At 45.0% G+C, this 24,814-nt stretch overlaps 1 protein-coding gene across 1 annotated transcript; it reads right to left on the bottom strand.

Annotated features, from left to right (window-relative positions):
* Positions 1 to 19,756: 19,756 nt before the first annotated feature.
* On the bottom strand, positions 19,757 to 24,139 carry LOC123072362 (mediator of DNA damage checkpoint protein 1). The gene is made up of 7 exons (XM_044495924.1): positions 23,958 to 24,139; positions 21,623 to 23,187; positions 21,262 to 21,531; positions 21,045 to 21,125; positions 20,346 to 20,454; positions 20,160 to 20,226; positions 19,757 to 20,071 (listed from the first exon to the last, which is right to left on the bottom strand). Exons 2-7 carry the CDS (start codon positions 23,129 to 23,131, stop codon positions 20,044 to 20,046), a joined length of 2,064 nt encoding a protein of 687 aa, XP_044351859.1. The 5' UTR covers positions 23,132 to 23,187; positions 23,958 to 24,139; the 3' UTR covers positions 19,757 to 20,043.
* Positions 24,140 to 24,814: the final 675 nt, after the last annotated feature.

A 24,814-nucleotide genomic window follows, 5' to 3' on the forward strand; every position in this document is an offset into this window, starting at 1 on the left:
AGAATAGAAAGTAACCTTCTGCACACCTCCCCTACCTGACCTGACCGCCATTAAAGTAACCAATCAAGCTCCTCATCCACTATGAGCAGAAAGAAACTATGAAAATGACACAATAGAAGACAATACCCCCCGATCTAGTCTAAACACACTGGCTGGCTAGTATTTAGTGTAGGTGTATATATACACATATATACACATGAATCCACCTACATCCTGGAAATCCATTTAATCAGAGGAAGACGACGAAGAAGAAGAGGAGGAGGAGGAGGAGGAAGTGAGGTTGGTTAGCCAAGAGTCAAACCCTAAATGATAAAACCTTGGCTTTTAGGGTGCCTCGGTGTCGATAAAAACCTAAATGATGAAAGCTTAGCCCTTAGCTTGTTCATTCTGTAGATTTCCAAAATTCAGTTTTGTACCGCACACCAAAGCCCCAAGAAAGAAAACTGCAATCTGAAATAGATGATCAATTTTCAGCCCTTGGATTAGTTTAGTATTTTTTTCACACACTCAGACACCCTTGCTTCCCATGTGTGTGAAAGAGATAGCGAGAGGAGACAAGAAGAAGGGGGTTAGGAAGGGACTTGGACCTTAGCAACAACACACTAACAGCGAATTCCTCGAGAATTAGGTTATTTGGTCAACTTAGAGATCTTGTTCCTTGACAATAACCAACTTTTCGACCAAACTTTTTTCCTATTTAGAGCGAACATGGCCCACAACAATGAGGCCGGTGGTTCGGGCAAGCAATTCTGGAAGTTGTCCCAGGAGATGGAGGAAGAACCTCACCGCTATGAGGACGCCAAGGAAAACACCAATCCTGACTACACAACCCCTAGTGGCGTCGGGGATGACACCACTAATGGTGCCGCCGAGGATGCCACCACTGATGATGGCAGCGCACGCACAGATGGCAGCCAACCGAAGAGGCAACGGAAGGACCGGCGCCCGAACGTGCTCAGCACCGTCAAGGAGGAATTTACTGAAGTGTCCTCCGAGGGACATCCAACGGCGCTCAAATAATTAGTCAAGGGGTACGCGGTTCAGCTTGGGAGCATTCTCCGGAGCACCGTTTAGATCAACACCGAGAACCTAAGGCATAAGGACCGAGGGAATTTGCGCAACCTCCTCTTCACGAAGCTGCACGAACAATACAAGTTCCCCGGTGACGTCGCAAACACACGCCTCTCAGGGAATAAAGTGAACAGTGCCGCCCTCACAAAGATGAGCACGGCCCTGGCTACTTGGAGAGGCGCGGTGAAGAGAATGATTGAAAAAGGTGATAGTTGTGAGAAGATCAAGGAGAAAAATCCTTCGATCAGCAAAAATGACTACAAGGAGTTCAAGATCAAGTGCGAGAGCAACACAACCGTGGAATCAAGTTAGTGGGGGAAAGATATGTGAGACATGAACTTAGGGGTCCACCAACACGGTCCCGGCGGTTACAGAGTGGCGGAACCTATATGGGACAAGGAGGACGCGGGGCGTGCTGAGCAAGGCCTACCGCCCCGCTTCGAGAAATACCATGACAAGTAGACCAGGAACTATGTCAGGGCCCGGTACAAGGTGGACCCGGTAACAAAGGAGCTTACCACAGATCCGAAGACCAAGGCGCTTGAGCTTGTTCTGGTAAGGAATACACCCCCGCGTAATTAGCTCCATATGGTTGCATTCTAATTAATGAAGCCAAATTTCTAAATGGTTCACATTCCTTCCGCAGGACACTGAAAGCAGTAGCGCGGGGTCATCTCAGAGCTCCCCTTGGGACAGCACTTTAAATAGGGCGTTGAACATAATGAAAAACAAGGATAAGTTCAGTAAGCCGTCGTCAGCTGGTCGTGTGGCCGGCAAAGGCTTGTCCAGGAAATGGTCGTCATACTATAACGCTGGTGGGCGAAATGAGAGAAAGACCAGCTCGGAAAGCCAGTCGCGCGAGGTTCAAGAACTCAAGGCACAAGGGGCGCAGATTGCAGAGATGGTCCAAGAGCAAGTGCAACACCAACTGGGAATGATGCTCACCGCCATTGTGCCTGCCTTGATTGAGGGGCTGCAGGCGTGGATTGCGGCGGCCAACAGGGGCTGCCCCCGGTTCCCATCTTCACGGCCAGCAACTCGCACAACGCGCAGGCGGCGCCATTGGTGTCTCCGACAGAGGCGGTATTGGTGTCTCCGGCGCCGGCACGAGCATTGGAGCTTAATGCACCCGGGTGTGCGAAGAATACGCCGGCCGGCACCTTGGCAGCAAGCGGCCCCTCCGTCACTTGCATGCCTGTTGTTGGCGGCGCCTCGACATTAGCCGAGCTCGACGCCATCACGGTAACTAAGCCTCTCGGTTGATGACTTCATCTCCTTGCCTTTGACTAGGCATCCCTGACGCCCTACATGTTTTCGCAGGGCGCCGGCGCCGACGTTCCATGCACTCTCCTGCACTTCGTGGGCGGCAAGTTGATCGATGTCGCCAATGGCAGAATCATTCAACCGGGCAACCCCGTGTTCCACGGTAAACCGATGCCACCCACCGTGTATAGGGTTCAACTGGTTCGGGTGTTGCCAGGCTGCGACGACTTGTTACCTCCGTTTCGACCCGCTGGGGCCGACGAAGATGATGTGATGACCCTCAGCGCCTGCTTAAGTTGGCCCCTACTTTGGCTGAAGAGCAAGATTCGTTTGGGGGCGGGGGACACCACCCCACAGACAACACTGCCAGTCTTGCCGGCGCCAAGCCATGGCAAGAATGCCGCAACGCTACCGAACGTGTCGGACATGCATATGGCACAGGATCCGGACATGCATATGGCACAGGATCTGGACATGCATATGGCACAGGATCCGGAAGACGACGATGATGACGCTACATTTACCAACGTCGATAAGTACTTTGCCAAACATGGGTATAGTGACGAATTCTTGGGGCCTCCTTCTCAAGAACCCAACCCTGCAAAAGACAACCGTGATCTAGCTGGTACCGCGGAGAAACCCAATTGCAATAGGCGTCATCTGGCATTCAGTTCTCAGAAGACGCCTCTAGCTGCCGCCTTCGCCGAGCCTCAGATAGCCGAGGTGCGAGATATTATCAGCCCCAACACACTCAAGAAGGCGGTCTCTGAGCAGAACTCGATCCCATTACAGCAGAAGAAGAAGGGACGGAAAAGAAAGAATAACAAGGGCGGTGCGAACCAGCCGGCACCGAGTACGATCCGTGCTCAGGACAGGCCACATTCACATAAGGATATCTCGAGGAGGGTGCATGTGGCGGGTAGGCCAATGCTACCGACTAATCTGCTCAATGCTGCAACCGGTGCTATGTGGAGTCTGCATGACAGTGTTCTTTCTTGGAGAAGCGACGTCTCTCCGAGAATGATGTGGCATACCCGGTTTTCGTAGCCAAGGTGCCAGAGGGCAAGGGCTTTGTGGATAGCGCCATCGGGGGTATGATCGTCCTGCGGTTTGATGACATCTTTGCTATGTTTAACCTTCATCTGTTGCACTACACCTTCGTTCGGCTATTTTCGCTGAGTATGGAGATGTTGATCATTAGAGACAAGACCCCGGACATCGTGATAGTCGACCCCTTCTACATGCGTCCCAAGATCTTGGGCAGCGCTAGGGGCCGGCAAGTCGCGAGTTCACACCTCGAAGGCGTCATTCTGGCAAACCCAGATAAGGATAACTTCCTCGTGCCTTACTTTCCCGAGTAAGTCAACCCCTCACTGCCCCGTAACATATGATTTCTTAGATTTTGATCATTCTTTTTTTCTAACATTCCGTGTTTTGTGCAGTGACACACATTGCACACTCATCCTCTTAAGCCTGAAATATTCCATGGCCACGTATTTCGACTCGGACCGTCAGTCGAAGAAAGACTACACAAATATCAAGAAAGTTCTTGATGATGTTCTCCCCGGCTACACCAGATCTGGAGGCACCTTCAGCAGACCAATTCGTAGGTACGACAAGCACGTGTTCACCCACAATACGATGTTCCCCTGCGTCAAGCAGCCGCCTGGCAGACAGAAGGATGCCTACTATGCCCTCCATCACATGCGGGCGATCGTACGGGACCATAATCACCTTCTGCTACCAAATAATCTCAAATATTGGGCCACACGCTTGTCGGCAATCCAGGACGCGGACATCAGACAAGAATTCTATCGCATCCACTCGGAGTTTGCGGAAATCATCCATCAAGATGTCCTTCGTACCTCGGGGCAGTTCTACCTCAGATATCAACTGTCCAACAGTGAGATAGAAACAACGCTACAAATGCAGGCTCACAATGCCCGCGATTTCATGACCATCACGAAAGACCGCGGCTTCATCCACGCTCCGGTCCCTGAGTCGAGTCGAAAGTAGTGATGCTATGTAGTTCTGAAATGTCGATTGGCTCATGTTGTAATTAAACTTTAATGAACTTGTATGTCTCTTTGGTTTGGACAGTCGTTCAACTTATATGTAATCGATGCTATTTATTAGTATGACCATGAAGCATGCTATTAATGTGTTGCTTTCTTCCGATCCTTTTGTTGCATACTTATATATTGCTTATGTATTGTCTGTGAATTGCTACTAAAGTTTTGTTTGGCTAGTGCATAGAGATGTCGTTGTATGTCGTGTACAAGGGTAAGGTTCCCGGAGTCTACGATGACTGGGAGGAGTGTCGGAGACAGGTTCACTGTTTCAACGGTAACAGTTACAAAGGGTACACCACTAGGGTGGAGGCGGAAGCTAGATAAACGCGCTATCTAGCGGGAGAGAGGAGGGAGCATTGGAGGAACCGTATGAAGACCAGTTTCATCACGATGATGCTCATCGTGATGACCGCAGCTCTCTTCTATGTGATGGTAGTTTACATGATCGATATCGACTTGTAATGTGAAGACAAACTCGCTACTCGCGGTCTCGAGACTTGTAATGTTCTAACTTTGTTCGGCATTTAAATTCGGAGACTAATCTTTTATTGTATTCCATAAATCTGTTGTTTATATGTTGTGCTGTCTATATTCAGTGCAGTAATATATTTTGTAACCTGTGCAAATATCAGAAAAGAAAAAAATCCTAATATTCATACTAGTGGTGCACCACTCTGCACTTTAGTGGCGCACTGCAATAAGCACACTAGTGGCGCATTATCTAGAAGTGCGCCATTAGTAACCCAGAGCACAAGGTAAATATGGCCCCCTGGGAGGCATAGTAATGGTGCACCATGTGACATACTAATGGCACACTCCCTGGTGCGCCACTATTGTATGGTATACTAATGGCGCACCAAGGGTGCACCATTAGTATTAATTACTAGTGGCGTGATGCTAGTGGCGCACCTGTAGTGCACCATTAATGGCCAAAACAGGTGTGCCACTAGCAAGCCTTTTCCTAGTAGTGAAATGTGTGTTCAACCTCAGTACCTTCAACACCTTTCCTCTGGCAAGAAAGAACCTGGCGAGTGTAATCTCCGGTGGGGTCCCTCGATAGGAGTTCAAAGTAATATTTGAGAGATGCAGATCCAGGCATTCGATGTGATTGCCGTTATAAACATCTTCCACCGGGCCTAATATGCACTGCAAAAGAAGGGAACGTGTTAGAGCCTACATGCAGTTTTCAACACTGCTACACGCCCATTTGGTTTGCAGGATTTGTAAAATGCACCAACGTGCCATCTTCGATCTGGCATGATTAACATGTGCATTTGATTACAATTTAGAAACCTGTATCCTTCTTCATAAGAGGTTGGTTCGGATGAAAAATCCCTAAGAAAACTAGTACAAATGAATCCAAAGGAGAAATGCTTATGGACAATTGTAACCATATGAATGAAGCAACCAATATGGGGTGGGGGTGTATGTCCTAAAATCCTCCAAAATTCCTTCAAAAATCGTAGTATATTGTCATTGTAAACTTGGGAAAAGGTGCAAAAAATTGAACCCCCTTATGGTTAACATTTAACAAGAAAGGAACATCACCTCGATATACAACTTCTTCATGCATGGAAAGCATCTCAGGCAACTGAAAACTTGGTCTAGGTTGGGGACGACAGATTCTAGTGCCAAGACCTTCACTGTGCCCAGAGTCTGGGTGAAGCTTCGCTGGATGACAGACGAACATACATCTTCAAAACTAGAAATGATGTTGATATCAAGAAGGAGAGGTATATAATGCGACTGTTGTACCTGAAAGTTGTAGTATTTGACAGACGAGTAGCCCACCACTTTCAATTTCAGCGCAGAAATGACATTGATTCTTGTTGGACCTTGTTGATCAACTACAAGTAATCTCTCAAGTGAAGGTGTGTACTGGATGACCATATTGTGGTCCACCTTTTGTGATCTCTCGTTGCAGCACCAGCAACACATAAATAGTGCGAAGAGTCCTGGAGGTGATGTGCAAGGTACTCGACCAATTCATCGCCTGAAGACGAAGGAACTCAAGTGCAGTACAGCCGCGGAGCAGGGGCTGTCATCCTTTGGGATGCGGACGACAACGAGCTCGAGGTGCTTCAGTCGTGGTAGAAAAAGAGCGGGCGCGTCATTAAGGGGGGAATGGCAGTTCATGAACTTGGCAAGGCACAGCGTGGGCGCAACACGGAGCACGGACGTTGGCAGCAAGCTCATATTTCCATCATTATAACTTAGCTTCTCGAGCTGATCTATCGTGCGGGATCAGAACCACTCGTCAAGCTTGGCTCGCTCCTTGCCATTGGAACGGAACTTGCCCGCGGTAAGGCCTTTGATTGGTCCATGATGACTGCCGAGGATTTGGGAGAACGCATCCAAGCTTTGGCGATAGCCATGGCAGAGCTTGTGGGCGTGGAGCAGGTCGACAGGGGTGCGGAGCCATAGGATGGGCCAACACCGGGAAACGACGGTTTTCCTCGCCCGATTTTGGATTGGGAGGAGGGATATGATGACTATCAACATATCATCGGGGAGGTTGTTGATGAAGTATAGGCCTGCTGGAGTTTCTTGCGGTTCTTTCTCGACCCACCTCTGCTTGTTGGCAGCCTCGTTCTCCACCTCGTCGGTGGGGATGGAAACCTCTATCTCCATATTCACGCCGTGCTCCGGTGCTTTAGTAGCCCCGGCGTCGCCACTCCCTCCGATGGGGCGCTTCGGCGGCATCCTTGTACACTGACGGCTTTGAGGACTCAGAGCGGCATCGAGGATGCGGGCGGAGAGAGAGGAATATTGTGTGTGGTGAGGATGGGGTGGTGCGGCCGCTCGGCGGCGCCATTAATATAGACCAGTGGGAGTGAGAGGCGGGCGGCGGTCCAAGGATGTCTCACTTCCCAGTGAGAACGACTGCTTAATCTCTAGTATGAACGAAATCTATGCTTAATTACTGAATTTTAGTTGCAAAAAATAGAGTGATATTGATTTGTAGCTGCATATTTTGATGAATCGCAGTGTCTCTTGGCTTAGCGCCGAAGTCTGGCTTTAATTTGCATACCGTAATCTGAACCGTTTGCGTTGAAGAGATGCACAGATCCTGCATTGAACAGCTCGTACGCTTCCCGGTGAGCCTGCGCACCGGACTACGCTCGCACGCCTCCCATTCAGTCAAGCAGTTGTCCACACGGCACCTCCTATAGCCATTAAAATGAAGACATGTGGCGTCACGTGAATGGTTAACCAAACGCACACGGTTTGAATTATACAAACGTTTGAGATATTAAAGTGGCAGCTATTTTTTTTTTAAATGCCTTTGTTGGCTGTCATTATTCGAGTGCGTCTTCTCTCAAAATGGACACGAAAAATACCACAGCATGTCAGGTTCCCTTCCATGATAGCATGCCAAGTTTCATGAATTTCAAACGAGTTTTAGATGTACTAGAATTTAAAAACCAGGCATCTCAATGTTTTGCTGGCAATCAACGGTGCCCTGGTGTTTGAAATTCATTCTCATTTCTTGCATGGGACCTAAGCATGCACCCAAGGACACAGATTTGATTTTTTCAACCAATTTATATGCAGTGGAGCATGCACATATAGTTCAAATTTGAATTATGCACATAACTGCATTGAAAACTCAGTTAATGCATAAAAAATGTCCAAACAAACCCCAAAAATTACAAAATTTCACACAACACTCCTGTTGTTCTATGTTGACACGAGAAAAAATTTGGAAGCAATAAGAGGCAGTGGATATCATTTCGTCCCCAATGGTGGGACGTTCCCTACCGAAACAATGATGCTTGTTGTGAGAAGCTCTGGTTTGTGAGAAGCATATACCCAAACCTGCCCCAAACGGGACAAAAATTTTACCACGACATGTTGATGCCGCTCCATGAAAGCATGCCAAGTTTCATGAATTTCAGACAAGTTTTGGATTTACTAGAATTTGAAAATAAGGCATCTCAATGTTTTGTCGGCAATCAACGGTGACCTAGTGTTTGAAATTCATTCCCATTTCTTGCATGGGACCTAGAAATTCACCCAAGGACACATATTAGATTTTTCAACCAACCTTAGTGCATTGGAGCATGTGCTTGTAGTTCGAATTTGAATTATGCACATAAAATGCCTAGAAAACCCAATTAATGCATAAAAATGTCCAAACGAAACCCAAAAAATCACAAAAATTGACACAACACTCCTGTTGTTCTATGTTGACACTAGAAAATTTTTGAAAGCAATAAGAGGCAATGGATATCGTTTCGTCCCCAAAGGTGGGACGTTCCCTACCGAAACCATCATGCTTGTTGTGAGAAGCTCTGGTTTGTGAGAAGCATATACCCGAACCTGCCGCAAATGGGACAATTTTTTTAACACGGCATGTTGATGCCGCCCCATGATAGCAGGCCAAGTTTCATGAATTTCAGACGAGTTTAGGATTTACTAGAATTTAAAAACTAGGCATCTCAACATTTTGCCGGCAATCAACAGTTCCCTAGTGTTTGAATTTCATTCCCATCTCTTGCATGGGACCTAGAAATTCACGCAAGGACACATATTAGATTTTTCAACCAACCTTAGTGCATTGGAGTATGTGCTTGTACTTCAAATTTGAATTATGCACATAAAATGCCTAGAAAACACAGTTAATGCATAAAAATGTCCAAACGAACCCCGAAAAATCACAAAAATTGACACAACACTCCTATTGTTCTATGTTGACACTAGAAAAATTTTGAAAGCAATAAGAGGCAATGGATATCGTTTCGTCCCCAAAGGTGGGATGTTCCCTATCGAAACCATCATGCTTGTTGTGAGAAGCTCTTATTTGTGAGAAGCTTATACCCGAACCTGCCCCAAATGGGACAATTGTTTTACCATGGCATGTTGATGCCGCTCCATGATAGAATGCCAAGTTTCCTGAATTTCATACGAGTTTTGGATTTACTAGAATTTTAAAACCAGGCATCTCAATGTTTTGCCAGCAATCAACAGTGCCCTGGTGTTTGAATTTCATTCCCATCTCTTGCATGCGACCTAGAAATTCACCCAAGGACACACATGTGATTTTTCAACCAACTTTAGTGCATTGGAGCATGTGCTTGTAGTTCAAATTTGAATTATGCACATAAAATGCCTAGAAAACCCAGTTAATGTATAAAGAAGGCCAAACGAACCCCGAAAAATTCCAATATTCAACACAACACTCCTGTTGTTCTATGTTGACACTAGAAATTTTTTGAAAGCAATAAGAGGCAACGTATATCGTCCCGTCACCAAAGGTGGTACGTTTCCTATTGAAACCATCATGCTTGTTGTGAGAAGCTCTGGTTTGTGAGAAGCTTATACCCGAACCTTCCCCAAATGGGACAAAATTTTCACCAGGGCATGTTGATGCCGCTCCATGATAGCATGCCAAGTTTCATGAATTTCAGACGAGTTTTGGATTTACTAGAATTTAAAAACCAGGCATCTCAACATTTTGCCGGCAATCAACAGTGCCATGGTGTTTGAATTTCATTCCCATCTCTTGCATGGGACCTAGAAATTCACCCAAGGACACACATGTGATTTTTCAACCAACTTTAGTGCATTGGAGCATGTGCTTTTAGTTTAAATTTGAATTATGCACATAAAATGCCTAGAAAACCCAGTTAATGTATAAAAAAAGGCCAAATGAACCTCGAAAAATTCCAAGATTGAACACAGCATTCCTGTTGTTCTATGTTGACACTAGAAAATTTTTGAAAGCAATAAGAGGCAACGGATATCGTCTCGTCCCCAAAGGTGGTACGTTCCCTATCGAAACCATCATGCTTGTTGTGAGAAGCTTATACCCAAACCTGCCCCAAGTGGGACAAAATTTTCACCACGCAATGTTGATGCCACTCCATGATAGCATGCCATGTTTCATGAATTTCAGACGAGTTTTGGATTTACTAGAATTTAAAAACCAGGTATCTCAGCATTTTTCCGGCAATCAACAGTGCCCTGGTGTTTGAAATTCATTCTCATCTCTTGCATGGGACCTAGAAATTCACCCAAGAACACACATGTGATTTTTCAACCGACTTTAGTGCATTGGAGCATGTGCTTGTATTTCAAATTTGAATTATGCACATAAAATGCCTATAAACCCCAGTTAATGTTTTAAAAAGGCTAAACGAACCCCGAAAACTTCATTCCCATTTCTTGCATGGGACCTAAGCATGCACTGAAGGACACAGATTTGATTTTTCAACCAATTTGTATGCACCGGAGCATGTGCACGTAGTTTAATTTTGAATTGTGCACCTGAAATGGCTAGAAAACCAGCTTAATGTATGAAATGTCCAAACTAACCCTGAATAATTCCAATCCTTTTACGACACACATACAGTTGCATGTCCACTGCAGATAAATGGTCTAGCAATTCAAACACCGTCCATTGCCGTTGTGACCCCACCCATTTTGTAATTCAAATCAAGTAGATCCCACATAGTTTATTCTCACCAACTGTGTGAGATGTAGTACAAAATATCTTGGAGCACCGTCGGTGTATAGTATGCCTGGCTTATGCAAGAAGGCGCGTCGGCTATAGTCCACAGCCGGCGTGTCAAGCACACTAGCACGCTCCCCCAAAACTCCCGCCTTTGCATCCCTCGCAATCTTGAAAATATCTACCGCCTGGAAGGTTTTAATGTTTGATAGCACACGAGTAGTATGTGCGGACCATGTGCGATGTCTGCTATTCCCGCTCTGCTTCAGTCCCTTGATTCAAATTTTCAATATCCCCGGCATTTTACTCCCGCCTCTGCATCCCTCACAATCTCAAAAATATCTGCTCACCCTTGATCCAAATTTTCAGTAGCCCCGCCTTGTTACTCCCGCCTAGTAAAATTTTCAGTTGACGCAGTATTTCCTCAAACACAACCTCCGCTCACACAGACACACACAACCCTCGAAACCATTGGTAGGTCGCCGCCATCGCTGGCGCCTCCATCCTCAACCTCTGTCTATGTGCCGGGGAGCTCGAGTAGCCAATGGCCAAAAAAAGGTTTATCGCGGCCTTTTCACCCGACGCCGGCGAGGTGGCCGCCGAGGTGTCCCCGTCATCCTCCGCAGGCCCGATCCGCCGTCAACGGTCCCCCTCCGCCCACCGTCGCGCCCCTATGCCGGTTTGAGGACTTCCCCGTCCTTCCCTGGAACCAGCAACCGACAAAGTCCTACCTCGGGGTCCGGCAGCAGCGGTGGGGGACGTGGGTCGCCGAGATTACAGATCGAGAGACCCACACCCACTGGTGGCTCGGTACCTTCCACACGGCTGAGCTCGCGGACATGGAGTACGACCGCTGGCAGGTCCGCTACCATGGCGCGACGGCTAAGCTCAATTTCCCCTTCGGCACATGTCCGGTCCACCTCGTTCCGCCGGAGCCAGGGGTGGTGAGCTCGGCTATGGCGTGGGAGGACTGTGAGGCGTGGGAGTGTCTCGAGGCCGAGGCCACCAACAAGGCCTACATGCAAGAGCTCCACCGGCAGCACTCGGAGCTCATGGAGGCAGAGCGGGCGATCTTTTCCGGCATGGAGGGCGGAGAGGTTATCACGCTCTCCTCTGATGACGAGGTCGAAGGCGGCGAGGATGGTGGCACGGAGGGCGACAAGGTTATCGCGCTCTCCTCTGATGACGGGGTCGAAGGCGACGGTGATGGTGGCACGGAGGGCGTCGAGGTGGGCCCCGAGGACAAGGAGATCGACGTCGATGAGTGGAGGAGTGCCTTCCCCAACGACCCCGACGACAGTACTGGCCCGGACCCGGCTCGCGGCACACCGTACATGACGAGGAAGGATTGGCTCGACCTCTACTTTGACCGTAACTAGTTTAGCTTAGTTTAAATTTATGGTTTATGTTTGGTTATGCAAAACTATCTATGTTTATGTTTGAATGCATGCTACTTTCGGTTGAACCTGCTTTGAACTTGATCAAATTGAAGTTTAACCTTAAGTTTAGGGGAGCGGCGTGAAAAGGCCAAAAATTGCTGGAGTATGTATATATCCACTAACGGTTTTAGTCCTTTAACTTTTTAAGGATCTCCTACAAATGTCCTTATGACTTGTTTATTTCAATTCTTCACAGTGTGATGCTCTATATGTGCAACTATTTGCTATGCAGTTCAATTTCATCAATAGCAGTTTCAACAATACCACTATGAATTACGATATTTGGTTGCTGTTAAGGATATTGCAGTTAACATGCCTTTTCGTTTTTTAATTGTTGTTTAGCAACATGCATTGTAGTGAATGACTAAATATGCAATCCCAGGCTACATAGCAACAAGGAAGAGTGTTACCTTAATGTTCTGACGATGTCTAGATATACATGTAATAAATCTTATATAATGGGATGGATGGAGTGTTGTACTACATCATTTTTCAATTGTTGTTTAGCTTCTAATATTAACTTGGTGCTTTTAGGTACATATATCATTGCCAAAGATCCACACTTCGACCCTTTCTGCATATGGGGCAATGAGATATTCATAAACCAACATCAAGTGAGGAAACTGATAAAGATTATTAGTAAAATGGGTCAGAAGATGACAATCGAACTATTTGTTTACACTTTATGCAAGACAACAGTGAACTGCAGGATGGTAAGTAAGAACCCTGTAGCCTTCTTTTTACTGCCCGTAACGATTGTGTTAGATGACAATATCTGAATCTTTTTTCTTTTGCAGTGGATCCTGAAGCAGTTTACTCAAGATTACCTCTCAAACTACATGATTGGCGGCCGGCCATCACAAGGGGTTGGACTAGATTCCCGCATGCCTTCTGCATCCAGGAGAGCACAATCGGGCCATTCCGCTTCACCTTGTTCAGCAATTGGAATATCGGTCGCCTCTTTCTTTACCATCTGTAATAGTACAAGTATAGAACCCTGGTACATCATTCTTTATTTGGGGCTTCTGTAATTCTTAAACATATGTACCTGTGAATCGAATAATGCATTGGTTGTTTAAACCTGATGGATATGAATAAAGCTATAGCCTACTTTCAAGTTTAAATTAGGTACAATTTTAAATAGCAGCAATTAAATTACGGCGAAATTACGTTGTGCAGGTCATTACGGCACACACAGTTAGTAAAACATAAACGTTTGTGATATACACCATAATCCGAGATGGTTCACCGAGAGGAAACGTGTGCAAGCATGCACACAGTTGTCGTTCGCAAAGCGTGTGTGATGTTAGACACTATCACATACGGTGTGGGAAAACTAAATGTGTGTGATTGTCTACCTATCGTACACGGTTTATAATCATGAACTGTTTGTGATGTGGCAGGCATCGTAAATCTCACATGCCTGGAATCTGCCTGGAATGCTCCCGTGCCTAGAATCTGCCTGGTTTTAGGCAGAACCACAAAACTCCGACTGCGATGGCAATGCAAGCACAAACGAGTAGCAAGGATGAAGCATTTGGGATATTCGAGATATCGAAAACTGTTATATAGGGACAATTTATGCATCAAGGCTCCCTATCCCCGACGGTTTCTGGGTCGTGTGGGAAGGACCCCCCTATCGCTCACACTCACTTGGTGATGGTTCCAAATGTCATCGCGGAAAGGGGTAAAAAATCGCTTGTTTACGACCGACGCGCACCAGTGCTAGTACATCTCCTGCCATGCAATACGGTATGCCTTGGAGAAGCTCGGTTCCCAAGAATTTGAGAACATGGAGACGAGGAAAGCTCACCTCAGGACTAAACATGGTTATGCATTTCGGGTTAAGCTCTATAATGCGCTTAGTCACCCACATTTTGGTTGTTCTAATTGGGGAGCTCTCTGCAAGGCCTATGGATTTGAAGAGAGTATGTAAATAACCTTTCATATTTGTCCCAAAGATGATGATATTGAAGATGATATCGATATTTGGGTGGATGCGAATGTGCCTCCATTTTTGCCTAAACGTGAGTTTGTCAAACAAATTTGTTAAGGAATTTATATTTTTTATTTAAAAATGTTTGGTGTTCATCACTACTAAACTTGTTTATTTATAATTGTCAACTTATTTCTTATCTTCAAGAAATACTCGGAAAGTTGTAGACATGACATACTACAGCTATGGCTCCGAGCTTAATTTTGAGGAGAAAGGATATCTTGTCTTGTTTATGGATGATGTTGAGACTTTTAAGACCAATCACTTTATCAGCCCAAATTTTAGTGGATACGTGACTAGTCCATGAGTTGCATGATGGTAACTTCATTGCCAAAAACTTGGTACGACTTTGTTAATGATGGTAACTTCATTGCATACATTCTTTTTAAGTAAACTAGATTGATAACTATATATTTTATTACTATGTTGTTCAATAGAAGCTCCAGAAGGAGGTTGTGCTTGACATGATGCTTACTGATGGTCATATGTATATGGCTAGCTTACGACTGTTTCCGCCGTCGGCTTACCAAAGTGCATACTTTATTTATTTGAAAGATGCAAGGCTCAATATCAAAGAACGGAGCAAACTAATGAATGCGCGCACGCAACAGATTGGCGACAACATGCATGTGCGCAAGCCAAAAGTTGGCGACAGGTGGATCTCCATTTTCCATTTTTGGCGACTGCTGATTATGACTATGATGATGAGGAGGAGTTGTTATTATGATGATGATGAGGTATGTGCTACAATGTGTTAGAATGATGAGTTGTTATATGACTCATACATGATGATGATGATGATGATGAGTTGTTATGATGATGAGGTGTTGTTATATGACTATGATTATGATGATGATGATGATGATGTGATGATAATGAGTTGTTATTATGATGATGATGAGTTATTATTATTATTATGATGATGATGATGATGAGTTGTTATTACTATTAGTACGACGATCGTCCTACTAATCCAAGTTGGTCACTTTGGATCCATTCACTTGAATCTAATCAGCGTTTCTTTCACCCAATGATATAATAACTCATCACGATCATAATGACATAACAATCTCTTAATTGCTATTGTATGAAAACTTATATAACGACGTATAAATACAGTATAAAACCAAATAAAAATGAAATACAAAAGAATAGTATAGTAGTAGCGGGGTCAGGGCGTGTTACTAGTATCCGCGGACACGTTCGGGCATATCTTTTCTGAACCATCATTTGTCTGTGCACGCAGCCGTGTCTGTTCGGATACTTGCATATGATTGGTGGGCAATGAGAAAAGAAGAGAAAAAAAAGAAAAAAGATGGAGCGAAATTGGTCCATGGTGGTCCAGATCCCACATATATATGCACTCAATGACTGTTCACGGACAGCCCAAACATATATGGAGAATTTGAGGGTCCTATTGAATAAATTTTACATATTCTCTCCTCTCCGGCCAGTGTTCGGGTTGCCCGCTGGACATTGGTCCACGGTGGTCCAGATCCCACATATATACGCCCTACTACCATGCAATGTACTTCCTTCGTTCCTAAATATAAGTCTTTGGAGAGATTCCACTATGGACCGCATACGGAGCAAAATCAGTGAATCTATACTCTAAAATGCATGTGGATACATCCGTATGTGTTTCATAGTAAAATCTCTACAAAGACTTATATTTAGGAACTGAGGGAGTACTAATACAGGGGATGCTTTCCTTTGACATTGCTCTATACGGATTCTCCACTACGTCCTGATAGAGTTTATACAGGCAAGGTGTTAATATTCTAGAGGACGGCCAAGGCCGTGGAGTGCTTCACCTTTAAAAGAGGTCAGGTCATATTTGTATAGGGTGATGGGGGCTACACAGTACTCCCTATCAGCCTATAATTATAACTACATCTTCTAGTTAAGAGTAATGTCTCAGCATCTAAACATCCATACAAGCTCTTTAATCGTGTCAAACAACAATAATGTGCTTCCATTCAATGTTCTTTGCACCCTGTGAAACATATACTGCTGGAATGGCATGCCATTAGAAGACACTAACTAGTCGTGTCGCTCCGAGCTGAGCTAGGTTCAGCTATCATCCACGGTAACAATCAGTCAAAACATCATTATCCAAACATCTCTGTCATTTTGGTAGAACTGAGAAAAGCCACAGTTTTAAGAAACTGTAGTATTCATGGCCGACACGTTGGAATACTGTGGTTTTAATTACCATGTTTTCTAAAACTATGCTGCCAAACTAAACTAGTGCTTCGTTGCTTTGCAATATGTGTGGTGTCGTGAGTGTGGTGCGTGTCATGTTCTATGAGTGTATCTGCTTACTGGAAAAACAAAATAGGAAGAAAAACAAGTATACTTTTGCTGCAGCACGTAATTAAACCCTTAGAAGATCACAGCTACGTACACAAAAGGCATTATCAAGCAAACTTCACAACATGTGTCGTCTGAGCATGGCGGATCACATGATTATTGGAACGGTTTCGTTTTGTCACAAACGTGCTCACAGGATCACATCAGTAACTACAGGAGCACACACACGTATTTACAAAATGTAGCCGATGCATGATTATGTTCAGCACCAATACCAAGAGAAGAGTGAGGAATGCACTCATGCAAGACCTAGGGCTGATGTCTGAATCGAATGGTGGCAAGTATCTTGGGCTGTCTACATACATTGGTTATAGCTCATAACAGGGTCCAATGTTTTGAGTTATAACAGAAGAAAATTCAAGGCTGGAAGGAAAAACATTTATCGAAGGCAGTGAAGGAAATTCTGATAAAGGCCATGGCCCAAGCAATACCCACATACGCAATGGCCTGCTTTGACCTGACGAAAGGCCTTTGTGACAGGATAGCTAGGTCAACTCATCTGCAAATATTGGTGATCACAGAATAACAATGACTAGGTTGGGGTGGTAGAAAATGAAGCTTGGAAAGGAGGAGGTGGGCCTAGGTTTCCAGGGTCCGCCAAGGGTGGAGCCTATTGCAGGGCCCTGACTCCGTATGTGCTAGGGCACCGCAGGCAAAATGCTTCTCGTCAGGGGACCTACTCAGTGCTGAATCTGTGGCCGGGATGAGCTAGGTGTGGCGCTCAATCCTTCAAGGCATAAACCTCCTAAAACAGGGGATAATGTGGAGAGTGGGAGATGGTGGGATGATTCTTGGATCCCACGCAATGTAAATAGGAAGCCGGCGACACACGAGGAACCATGCTTCTCTCGCGGGTTTGCGAGCTCATTGATCCGAACAACAGTGAATGGGACGAGGGGCTCGTGCATCAAGCGCCCAGTTCAGAGGATGCCGAGGAAATTCTGAGGATACCTATCAGTGATCAAGTTGAAGACTTTCTAGCCCGGCATTTTGACAACAAGGGAGTTTTTTCAGTTAAGTGAACCTATCGTGTGATGATCGACCACGAGCGCAGGCTTAAAACTAGAGCACGAAGTGAATCGTCTAACGGAGGGAACTGGCGCACGGCGTTCTAGAAGCATCTATGGAGGCTTAACTGTCCGCTGAGGTGCACCATTTCATGTGGAGGCTGGGGCACAACAGTCACCAACTGCCAATGAATATTGGGAGGAAAGGTGTAGAGACAAATTACCAGATGCACTGTATGCAGAAGTCTCTTTGAAGATGGCGGGCATCTATTTTTCAACTGCAAGGAGGTAATCTGTGGCGTGCTTTGGAGATGGAGGATGTACGTCTCGTTGCACTTCCGTAGGATCGGCAACGGACAGGGGTGGTGCATGTTGCTGTGGTGCTGGTCGTCCGCGAGAAACAATGAGAATCGCAACAAAAACGCAGACGAACAGAGGAGCCGCAGTTTCTTATCAGGCAGCATGCTACTGAGTGGAAAGCCCGAAATAAAACATGCATAACTGAAGTGCCAAGCACTAGCTCTATAAAGCACATGGCAAGTATTTTTGTATGTATAACAAGGAATAAATTTTTAAGTACCTGACGTGTGGCAAGAGCACATGGCAACTTCGAATGTTTTTGGCAAGTTTAAGATCGCGAGGATGGCAACTTTAATTGTCAAGCATGGCAACTTTCATGCTTTGGTTTATTTTTTACAGAAACTTGTCGTGTATCACTGAATTTGCCATCTTGCGTGATTAGACTTGCCATCAAAAAATGTCAAGACCGGAGTGCCACGCGCCTGACTTGTGGCACTAATCATTTGGGAGTTTTCAAGCTAGATCGGTCTATACACAAATCTACCACTAGTAGCCACTACTATTTAGTCTACTTAATCTGTACACTTGCATATAAAATGATCTGCTCTCTTCGTCTCAAAATAAGTGTCTTAAACTTAGTGCGACTTTGCACGAAAGCTATTACAAAGTTGAGACACTTGTTTCGGGATGAAGTACTAATTTACTGATTACCAACTAAAGTAAAGAAAATAATACTCCCTCCGTTCCGAATTACTTGTCTTGGATTTGTCTAGATACAGATTTATCTAGACTCATTTTAGTGCTAGATACATCTGCATCTAGACAAATCCAAGACAAGTAATTCGGAACGGAGGGAGTACTTATTAGACGTGTGTTTGTTTAGAAACAATTGTTGTATCGCATGATCTTTAGTGTTGGAAAGAAGAAGCACCTACAACTAGCGAGGCATGACCAGAGATTAGGCTGATAAAAAATGTATTTTTGTTTCAGAAGCATGTATGGATATGGTTGGCTATCTATACGTTATCTGTGTTGAGACTTGGTACATCATAACGTGTCTTGTCTTTTTCTTATCCTCAAGTATAAATCCGTAACATTTGTGTCTTGCTCATCTCCAACATCCAAACGGCCTTTCCCATTCAGTTCTCTCATGGTATGCAATGCACTAACCGGAGAAGCGTTGTTGTTGGTGGCAACAAGGGATGTGTTCCTCAATGCCTCGCATTCCCAGTGGGTTGCAACGCCCAACTGCTCTAATCGACATGCATTGTTCTAAACACATGCCCAATTCTATCCTCATTCAAGGTAGAGGCAGTAGTGGAGTATCTCCTTGAGAGAGGCCAGGCCAATATAGATAGGGTTGGTGGACAACCGAGCTATACCTATCAACAATAAATACGACCATACGTCCATACCTTACCTTCTACTTCCTCCGTTCCAAAATAGATGACTCAACTTTATACTAACTTTAAATATAAAGTTAGTATAAAGTTGAGTCATCTATTTTGGAACGAAGGGAGTAGTAAAAAGTAATGTCTCATGCCTTTAAGATCCATACATTCACTCCAATCATGATAGAACAGCTGTGTGCTTCAAACCAATGTTGCCAACACCCTGGGAAAGCATATAAGAGATATCCCCTGAATGACACAGGCAAGGCAAGAGAAATGAACTAGGGAATACTTGGTGCTTGGTTGCTTCGCACAGCTGTGTGGTTGTGGGCTTGTCATTGCTGTGGTGTGTGGATGTGCGTGCCAACCCAAGAAAAAAAAAAGGAAAACAGAAGGAAAAACATCCCTTGCTGCTTCATGGTCAACATGTTCACCACCTAATTAAATCCTTACACGATCCAAGCTACACGGAAAGCATCGCCAAGCAAAATTCACAACATGCGCCGTTCGAGTAATGGCACATCTCATGATTATGCGAACAGGTTGAGTTTCGCTTCGACTTGCAAAAAGAAGTGTGTTCACGGGATCACATCAGTAACTACAGGAGAGCGCGGACATATTTACAGAGTGAAGTGTTCATCATATTGCAGATCAGTGGCCCGGACCTCGCAGAAGCTTCACATTTTATCACGGAAAAGGCGGTACCTGCAATGCACACGCAGATGTTCAGTTCAGCTGGCCCTTCATAAAACAGAAACTATACTAGGATCAGAGGAGCACCAGGGCAGCATACCTTTCAAACTCTAGCTTCTGGACGACAATACCATTCAGCAAAAGCTCCGAGTCGAACACTCCCAAACCTGCAACAATGGCAACAAAGAATTACAGAATTGATCCATAAATTCGAGACATGGAGAAAGCACAGAAGAAATAACTTAAAAGAACAAAAGGCATGTGGCGCCAGTGTATTGGTAAATACCATTCTTAATGAACGGTAAACAGATGTTGCAGTCTTGTTCACAAGAGATTACAAAGGCTCCTTCCAAATTCTTATTCTTCATCATAGGCACTGTGATCCTCTCCAACAGCTGACAAGCCAGCAAACATATTCAGCATAAAGGCAAGTTAATAAAAAAAGACAATGATGTCTAGAAGACCTTCAAATGTATCCATGACAGCAGTGAAAAAAATAAACTGCCAATCGTTCAATTTATCGCAACACAGGTACACATCAAGAGGAAAGAACCAAGTCAAGAAAACAGAATTCAACACAAGTAACAACACAATGTTACAAGTAGCAGATACAGGGCTGCAATTTGGCTCTGCAGCATACTTCTGTAGCTTACAGATTTCTTTTTAGTCTGCAATGCAATCACAAGGTCTCAGAATTTTTGGTGCAATTTACATAACATGCCAAAAACTGATAAAAAATTAGTCACTTGGACAATTCATCAGATCCAAAAATTAGTATATCTATTCAGAACATTAAACTCACACTGGAAGACAGTGGAGAAGCCAACTGACACTAAGAAATGAATGCAACAAAGGGTATATAAATTTTACTGCAAACCAAAACATGATGCGGATCACTACCAAAAGAAAAGGGACATTGTCATGGATAGTCATAGGATAACCAATTTCTTTGAAAGATAAGGACGTAGGATAACCAGTTGCATACCTTGCCACCAGCTGCCACTACTAAACATTTCAGAAGCTCCTTGCTAGGCTTAGCATTTCGCGTGATTAGTACTCTTCTACCCTACAATGGATTTCGGGGATAAATGAACATCACAATAAATTTTCTAAGATATTATGATTATACAATTGTCCTCTGCCACTATTTATTTTTTCCTATTTTGATCAGAAATTTCAATGCTAAAAAATTAGCCACTAACCTCTAACAGTGGCTTTTTGCAGGCTTGGCTTAGTGAGACGGGCATGCTGAAGCGTAGCTCCTTTTCCTTCTTTGTATCCCTCATTATGTATTTTTTCTCATCAATGAAGCACCTTGCTTCTCCACAGCATTCAAGCCATGATGGTGTGACTACAGGTATGCCCATGGCCATGGCTTCTAGCATGTTCCTTGTACGAGCAAACTTTTCAGCAACGAAGTGTGTAGCCTCTGAAATAGTTGTTGCCACTGGTAATCCGAAGTGCATCAATATCTGTCAATGTCCAAAAAATTGAAAAGGTGAGGAACATCAAGCTATCTTCAGTTACTTGTGTATAGTACATGCAGAAGATGAAATGAACTACCTTTGTTTGATCTTTGATGGTTTCGCTGTCCATGCTTTGGCTGATCAGAACACGGACTGTGGACATATTTCTCTTTCTTCGCCTGCTTGATTGCAGAACCGGAGATGCTTCACTCCGAAAAAGACTAGCAAGCTCTCTGGAAGCTGGTGATTTCAGAAGGCCTCTTTTCAGTGGCTTCTTTGATGTATGTGCCTTAGATTGGGCCTCTGTGCTACTTAACTCTCTCAGCGGTACTCTATTCGCCAAACAAGAGTCACTGACTTTCTGCTCAGATGTTGATTGCTTTTTCAGTTCAGCGCTTAGTGTTCTTTCAAGCTGATTGGTATCCGAAGTTTCTTTCTGAACTCCTTTCACCTTGCTGCGAGTTGTTGTAGCTGATGCTTTAAGATTACCTGAAGAAGACTTGTGGGTCAATTTCATGCTTTCTATGGAATCAGGATCAAATATGCTTGCTGGTTTTGCTCTTGGTAACTCTGCTACTTCTGTAGTTTCGGCTCTGTCTGCATTTGATCTGGTAGCTTTCTTGAATCCAACTTTTGAGCTTCCTGAGGTAAATGTATATGTTCTCTTTCTTTTAGGGTGGATTACAGCATTTTTACCTAATAAACAGGGACTATTTGAGCCCTCCGCACCAGATCCCATGATTACGTCTGACACCTCATCATTTATGGATCCTCTTGAAACCCGACTCTCCATGCTTCTTTTTGCTTTCCCGGTCATCTGTTTTGCATTCCTCCTTGTTTTTGACTTACTGGGACAACTCATCAAAGGGATTGAACTTTCACCATTTGGTCTTTCTATGTGGTCTACCTTGAGTTGCTTAAGTTGTGATGTCATTCCCCCTGAGCTCTGAGGTAAGCAGGCTAGCTTTTGCTCTTGAACTAGCGAGTTTACAGAGCAAATCGTATCTACTTTGTTTTCTTTTCCCGAATTGTTTTCCAGGTGTTCATGCTCCCTGACATCACAACTGACAGTTGGTCCATTGAACAGTGCTTCCATCGCTTCAGCTGCCATTTGAGTGTTTGGCCCAATATCATATGCTGCATATGAATCATCGGTAGCAGCAACTGGTTCTGGTTTCTTCAGATAGTTCATGCCCAAGTCCTCATCAATACATTCTAGCATGGCCCCAGCTCTGGTACCTGATACATACCCACCGCATCTCTGGGAGTCCAAAGGATTTTTGACATGAACTCTTGGACTTTCCCTGGAAACATTACCGCTAATGCAATCATCAAGGTTGAGAGTATCCAACCAGTCAAAAACAGCTGCCTTCTCAAGTGGGTAAATGTGGTCAACCCTTTTAGCCAAGAACTGAGCTACTTTTGAGCCTAAAGTGGGAGGTGACTTTGTCGCACTTATCTGCTCAATGGTCATTGTCTGAGAAGCTTCCGTATCATCTTCTGCTAGCAGCCTATCCACAATGTCAAAAGCACTGGCCTGTGACGCATCCCCTGGCTCCTGCGAATTAAGGTAGTCCAACCTTGCATGTTCTCTTGCAGCAGTCATTGCTCGTGCTGTAAGCAAGTGCCTGGTATGAACTTGTAACGTTGAAAGTGTGGTCCCTGTTACCAACACTACATAGATCATTATCTGAGAGCGAAACTGTTAAAATAACAAGGGAACGGAACTGGTACTGAAATTTTCTCAGATTAAATTGATTAGAATGGTAATAAAACACTTAGGTTGTCAAGGTATACAACTCATACAGAGACACCCAAATGTGAATACTACAGCAACATAATTCAGATGCCAAAGTATCCAGTCAGTATAATCGGCACGCCCAAATGAACTTAAAGAGAATGTAGGAACACAGCGAATGTAAGTGAGCTGTGCTGACTGCTGAGTTGGTCAGGGATACTGAGAATGAGGATAATACAGGCAACTGCAAGCAGAGCTTGCCAATAAACAGTGGTTGATAGACACTATCAAGGATTAAAAAATGTCAGGTTCAGATTAGTCAGTGTTGGCACAAATGAAAACGCATATCACAATTTGCATCTATATTGTGGATTTCGGATTGTTTAGGCGGCCACTAAGGTCCCTTTCAGATATGCATCACATGACTGAAAGCTCATTGATAGTGTCTAGTCTGAACATAGCAGCAGTCCTCCTTCACAGCGCGGATTGGACATCCGGGGCGCAGAGAGTAAATCGAACTAGCATCTATTCCCGGACCCGAATCAGACAGTGATGAGGAACATGGCGACTTCGCCATCCTATAAGCCAGCAGCACGAAATTTCTCGACAGCAGCAGATATCGGTGCGGCGCGGGCCAGAGATCGCGAACGGCGGCAGGATTTAACCAATCGTCGGATGGAGAAGAGCCTCGTACCTCGGAGCCCGGGGCGGGGCGGAGTCGCGGTAGCAGGGAACGCGATGCCCCGGCGAGGGAGAGCGGGGGACGGCGACGGCGGCGACGCGGGTGAGAGGCGGAAGGGCCCGGGGCCCGTCGGGTCGGAGCGCGGGTGAGGAGGCGTCAGCGACGACGCCGAGGTACGGGCGGCGGCGGCGGGGGTGAGGGAGGGAGGGGAGGAGGGGAGGGGGGCAGTGGGGAGGGAAGAAAGCCCGCGCACGGGGGAAAGGGTGGAGGGGAAGTGTGCTGGAGAAGCCAAAAACATCGCGCCGCGGTGAAATCTTTTGGAGCGAAAATGATCCTGCTTGCTCCGATAATAATGCCTTTGGTGGAGTTTCTACGACGAAAATAAATAATGAAATGTTCTTTTTGCGGGGGATAAATAATGAAATGTTGCTATTACCTAGTACAATCCCAAATGCATGTGTTCGATTAACTTCGTGAGATGGTCTGTACAGGTAACTGAGCTGGTACATCATTTTAAGACCGATGAAATCATCACAGACGCTTCTGTAGTCGGTGAAGACGTCTGTTCTCACTGAACGAACATCGCCTAAAAGTCTGAGATACATTTACCAAAATGCGAGCACCAACGATTTGAACCAAGCCAAGAAGGCCAAAATGGAAACCATGAAAGAGATGAGCCGATCATCAGGCAACAGTAGGACTGAGGACTCCGCGTTGTAGGTTTGTCCTTGTGTCCTCAACAAAACTGTTGAATCTTGCTACATTCGGCCTCCTTGTCAGAGATAAATTGTTCCCATACGCCTCTCATTCATACCGCCCCACCCATCTATCTATCTATCTATCTATCTATCTGGTTTGGCCACTAGGAC

The sequence above is a fragment of the Triticum aestivum genome, chromosome 3B (genome assembly GCF_018294505.1).
Source record: "Triticum aestivum cultivar Chinese Spring chromosome 3B, IWGSC CS RefSeq v2.1, whole genome shotgun sequence".
NCBI classification, from domain to species: Eukaryota; Viridiplantae; Streptophyta; class Magnoliopsida; order Poales; family Poaceae; genus Triticum; species Triticum aestivum.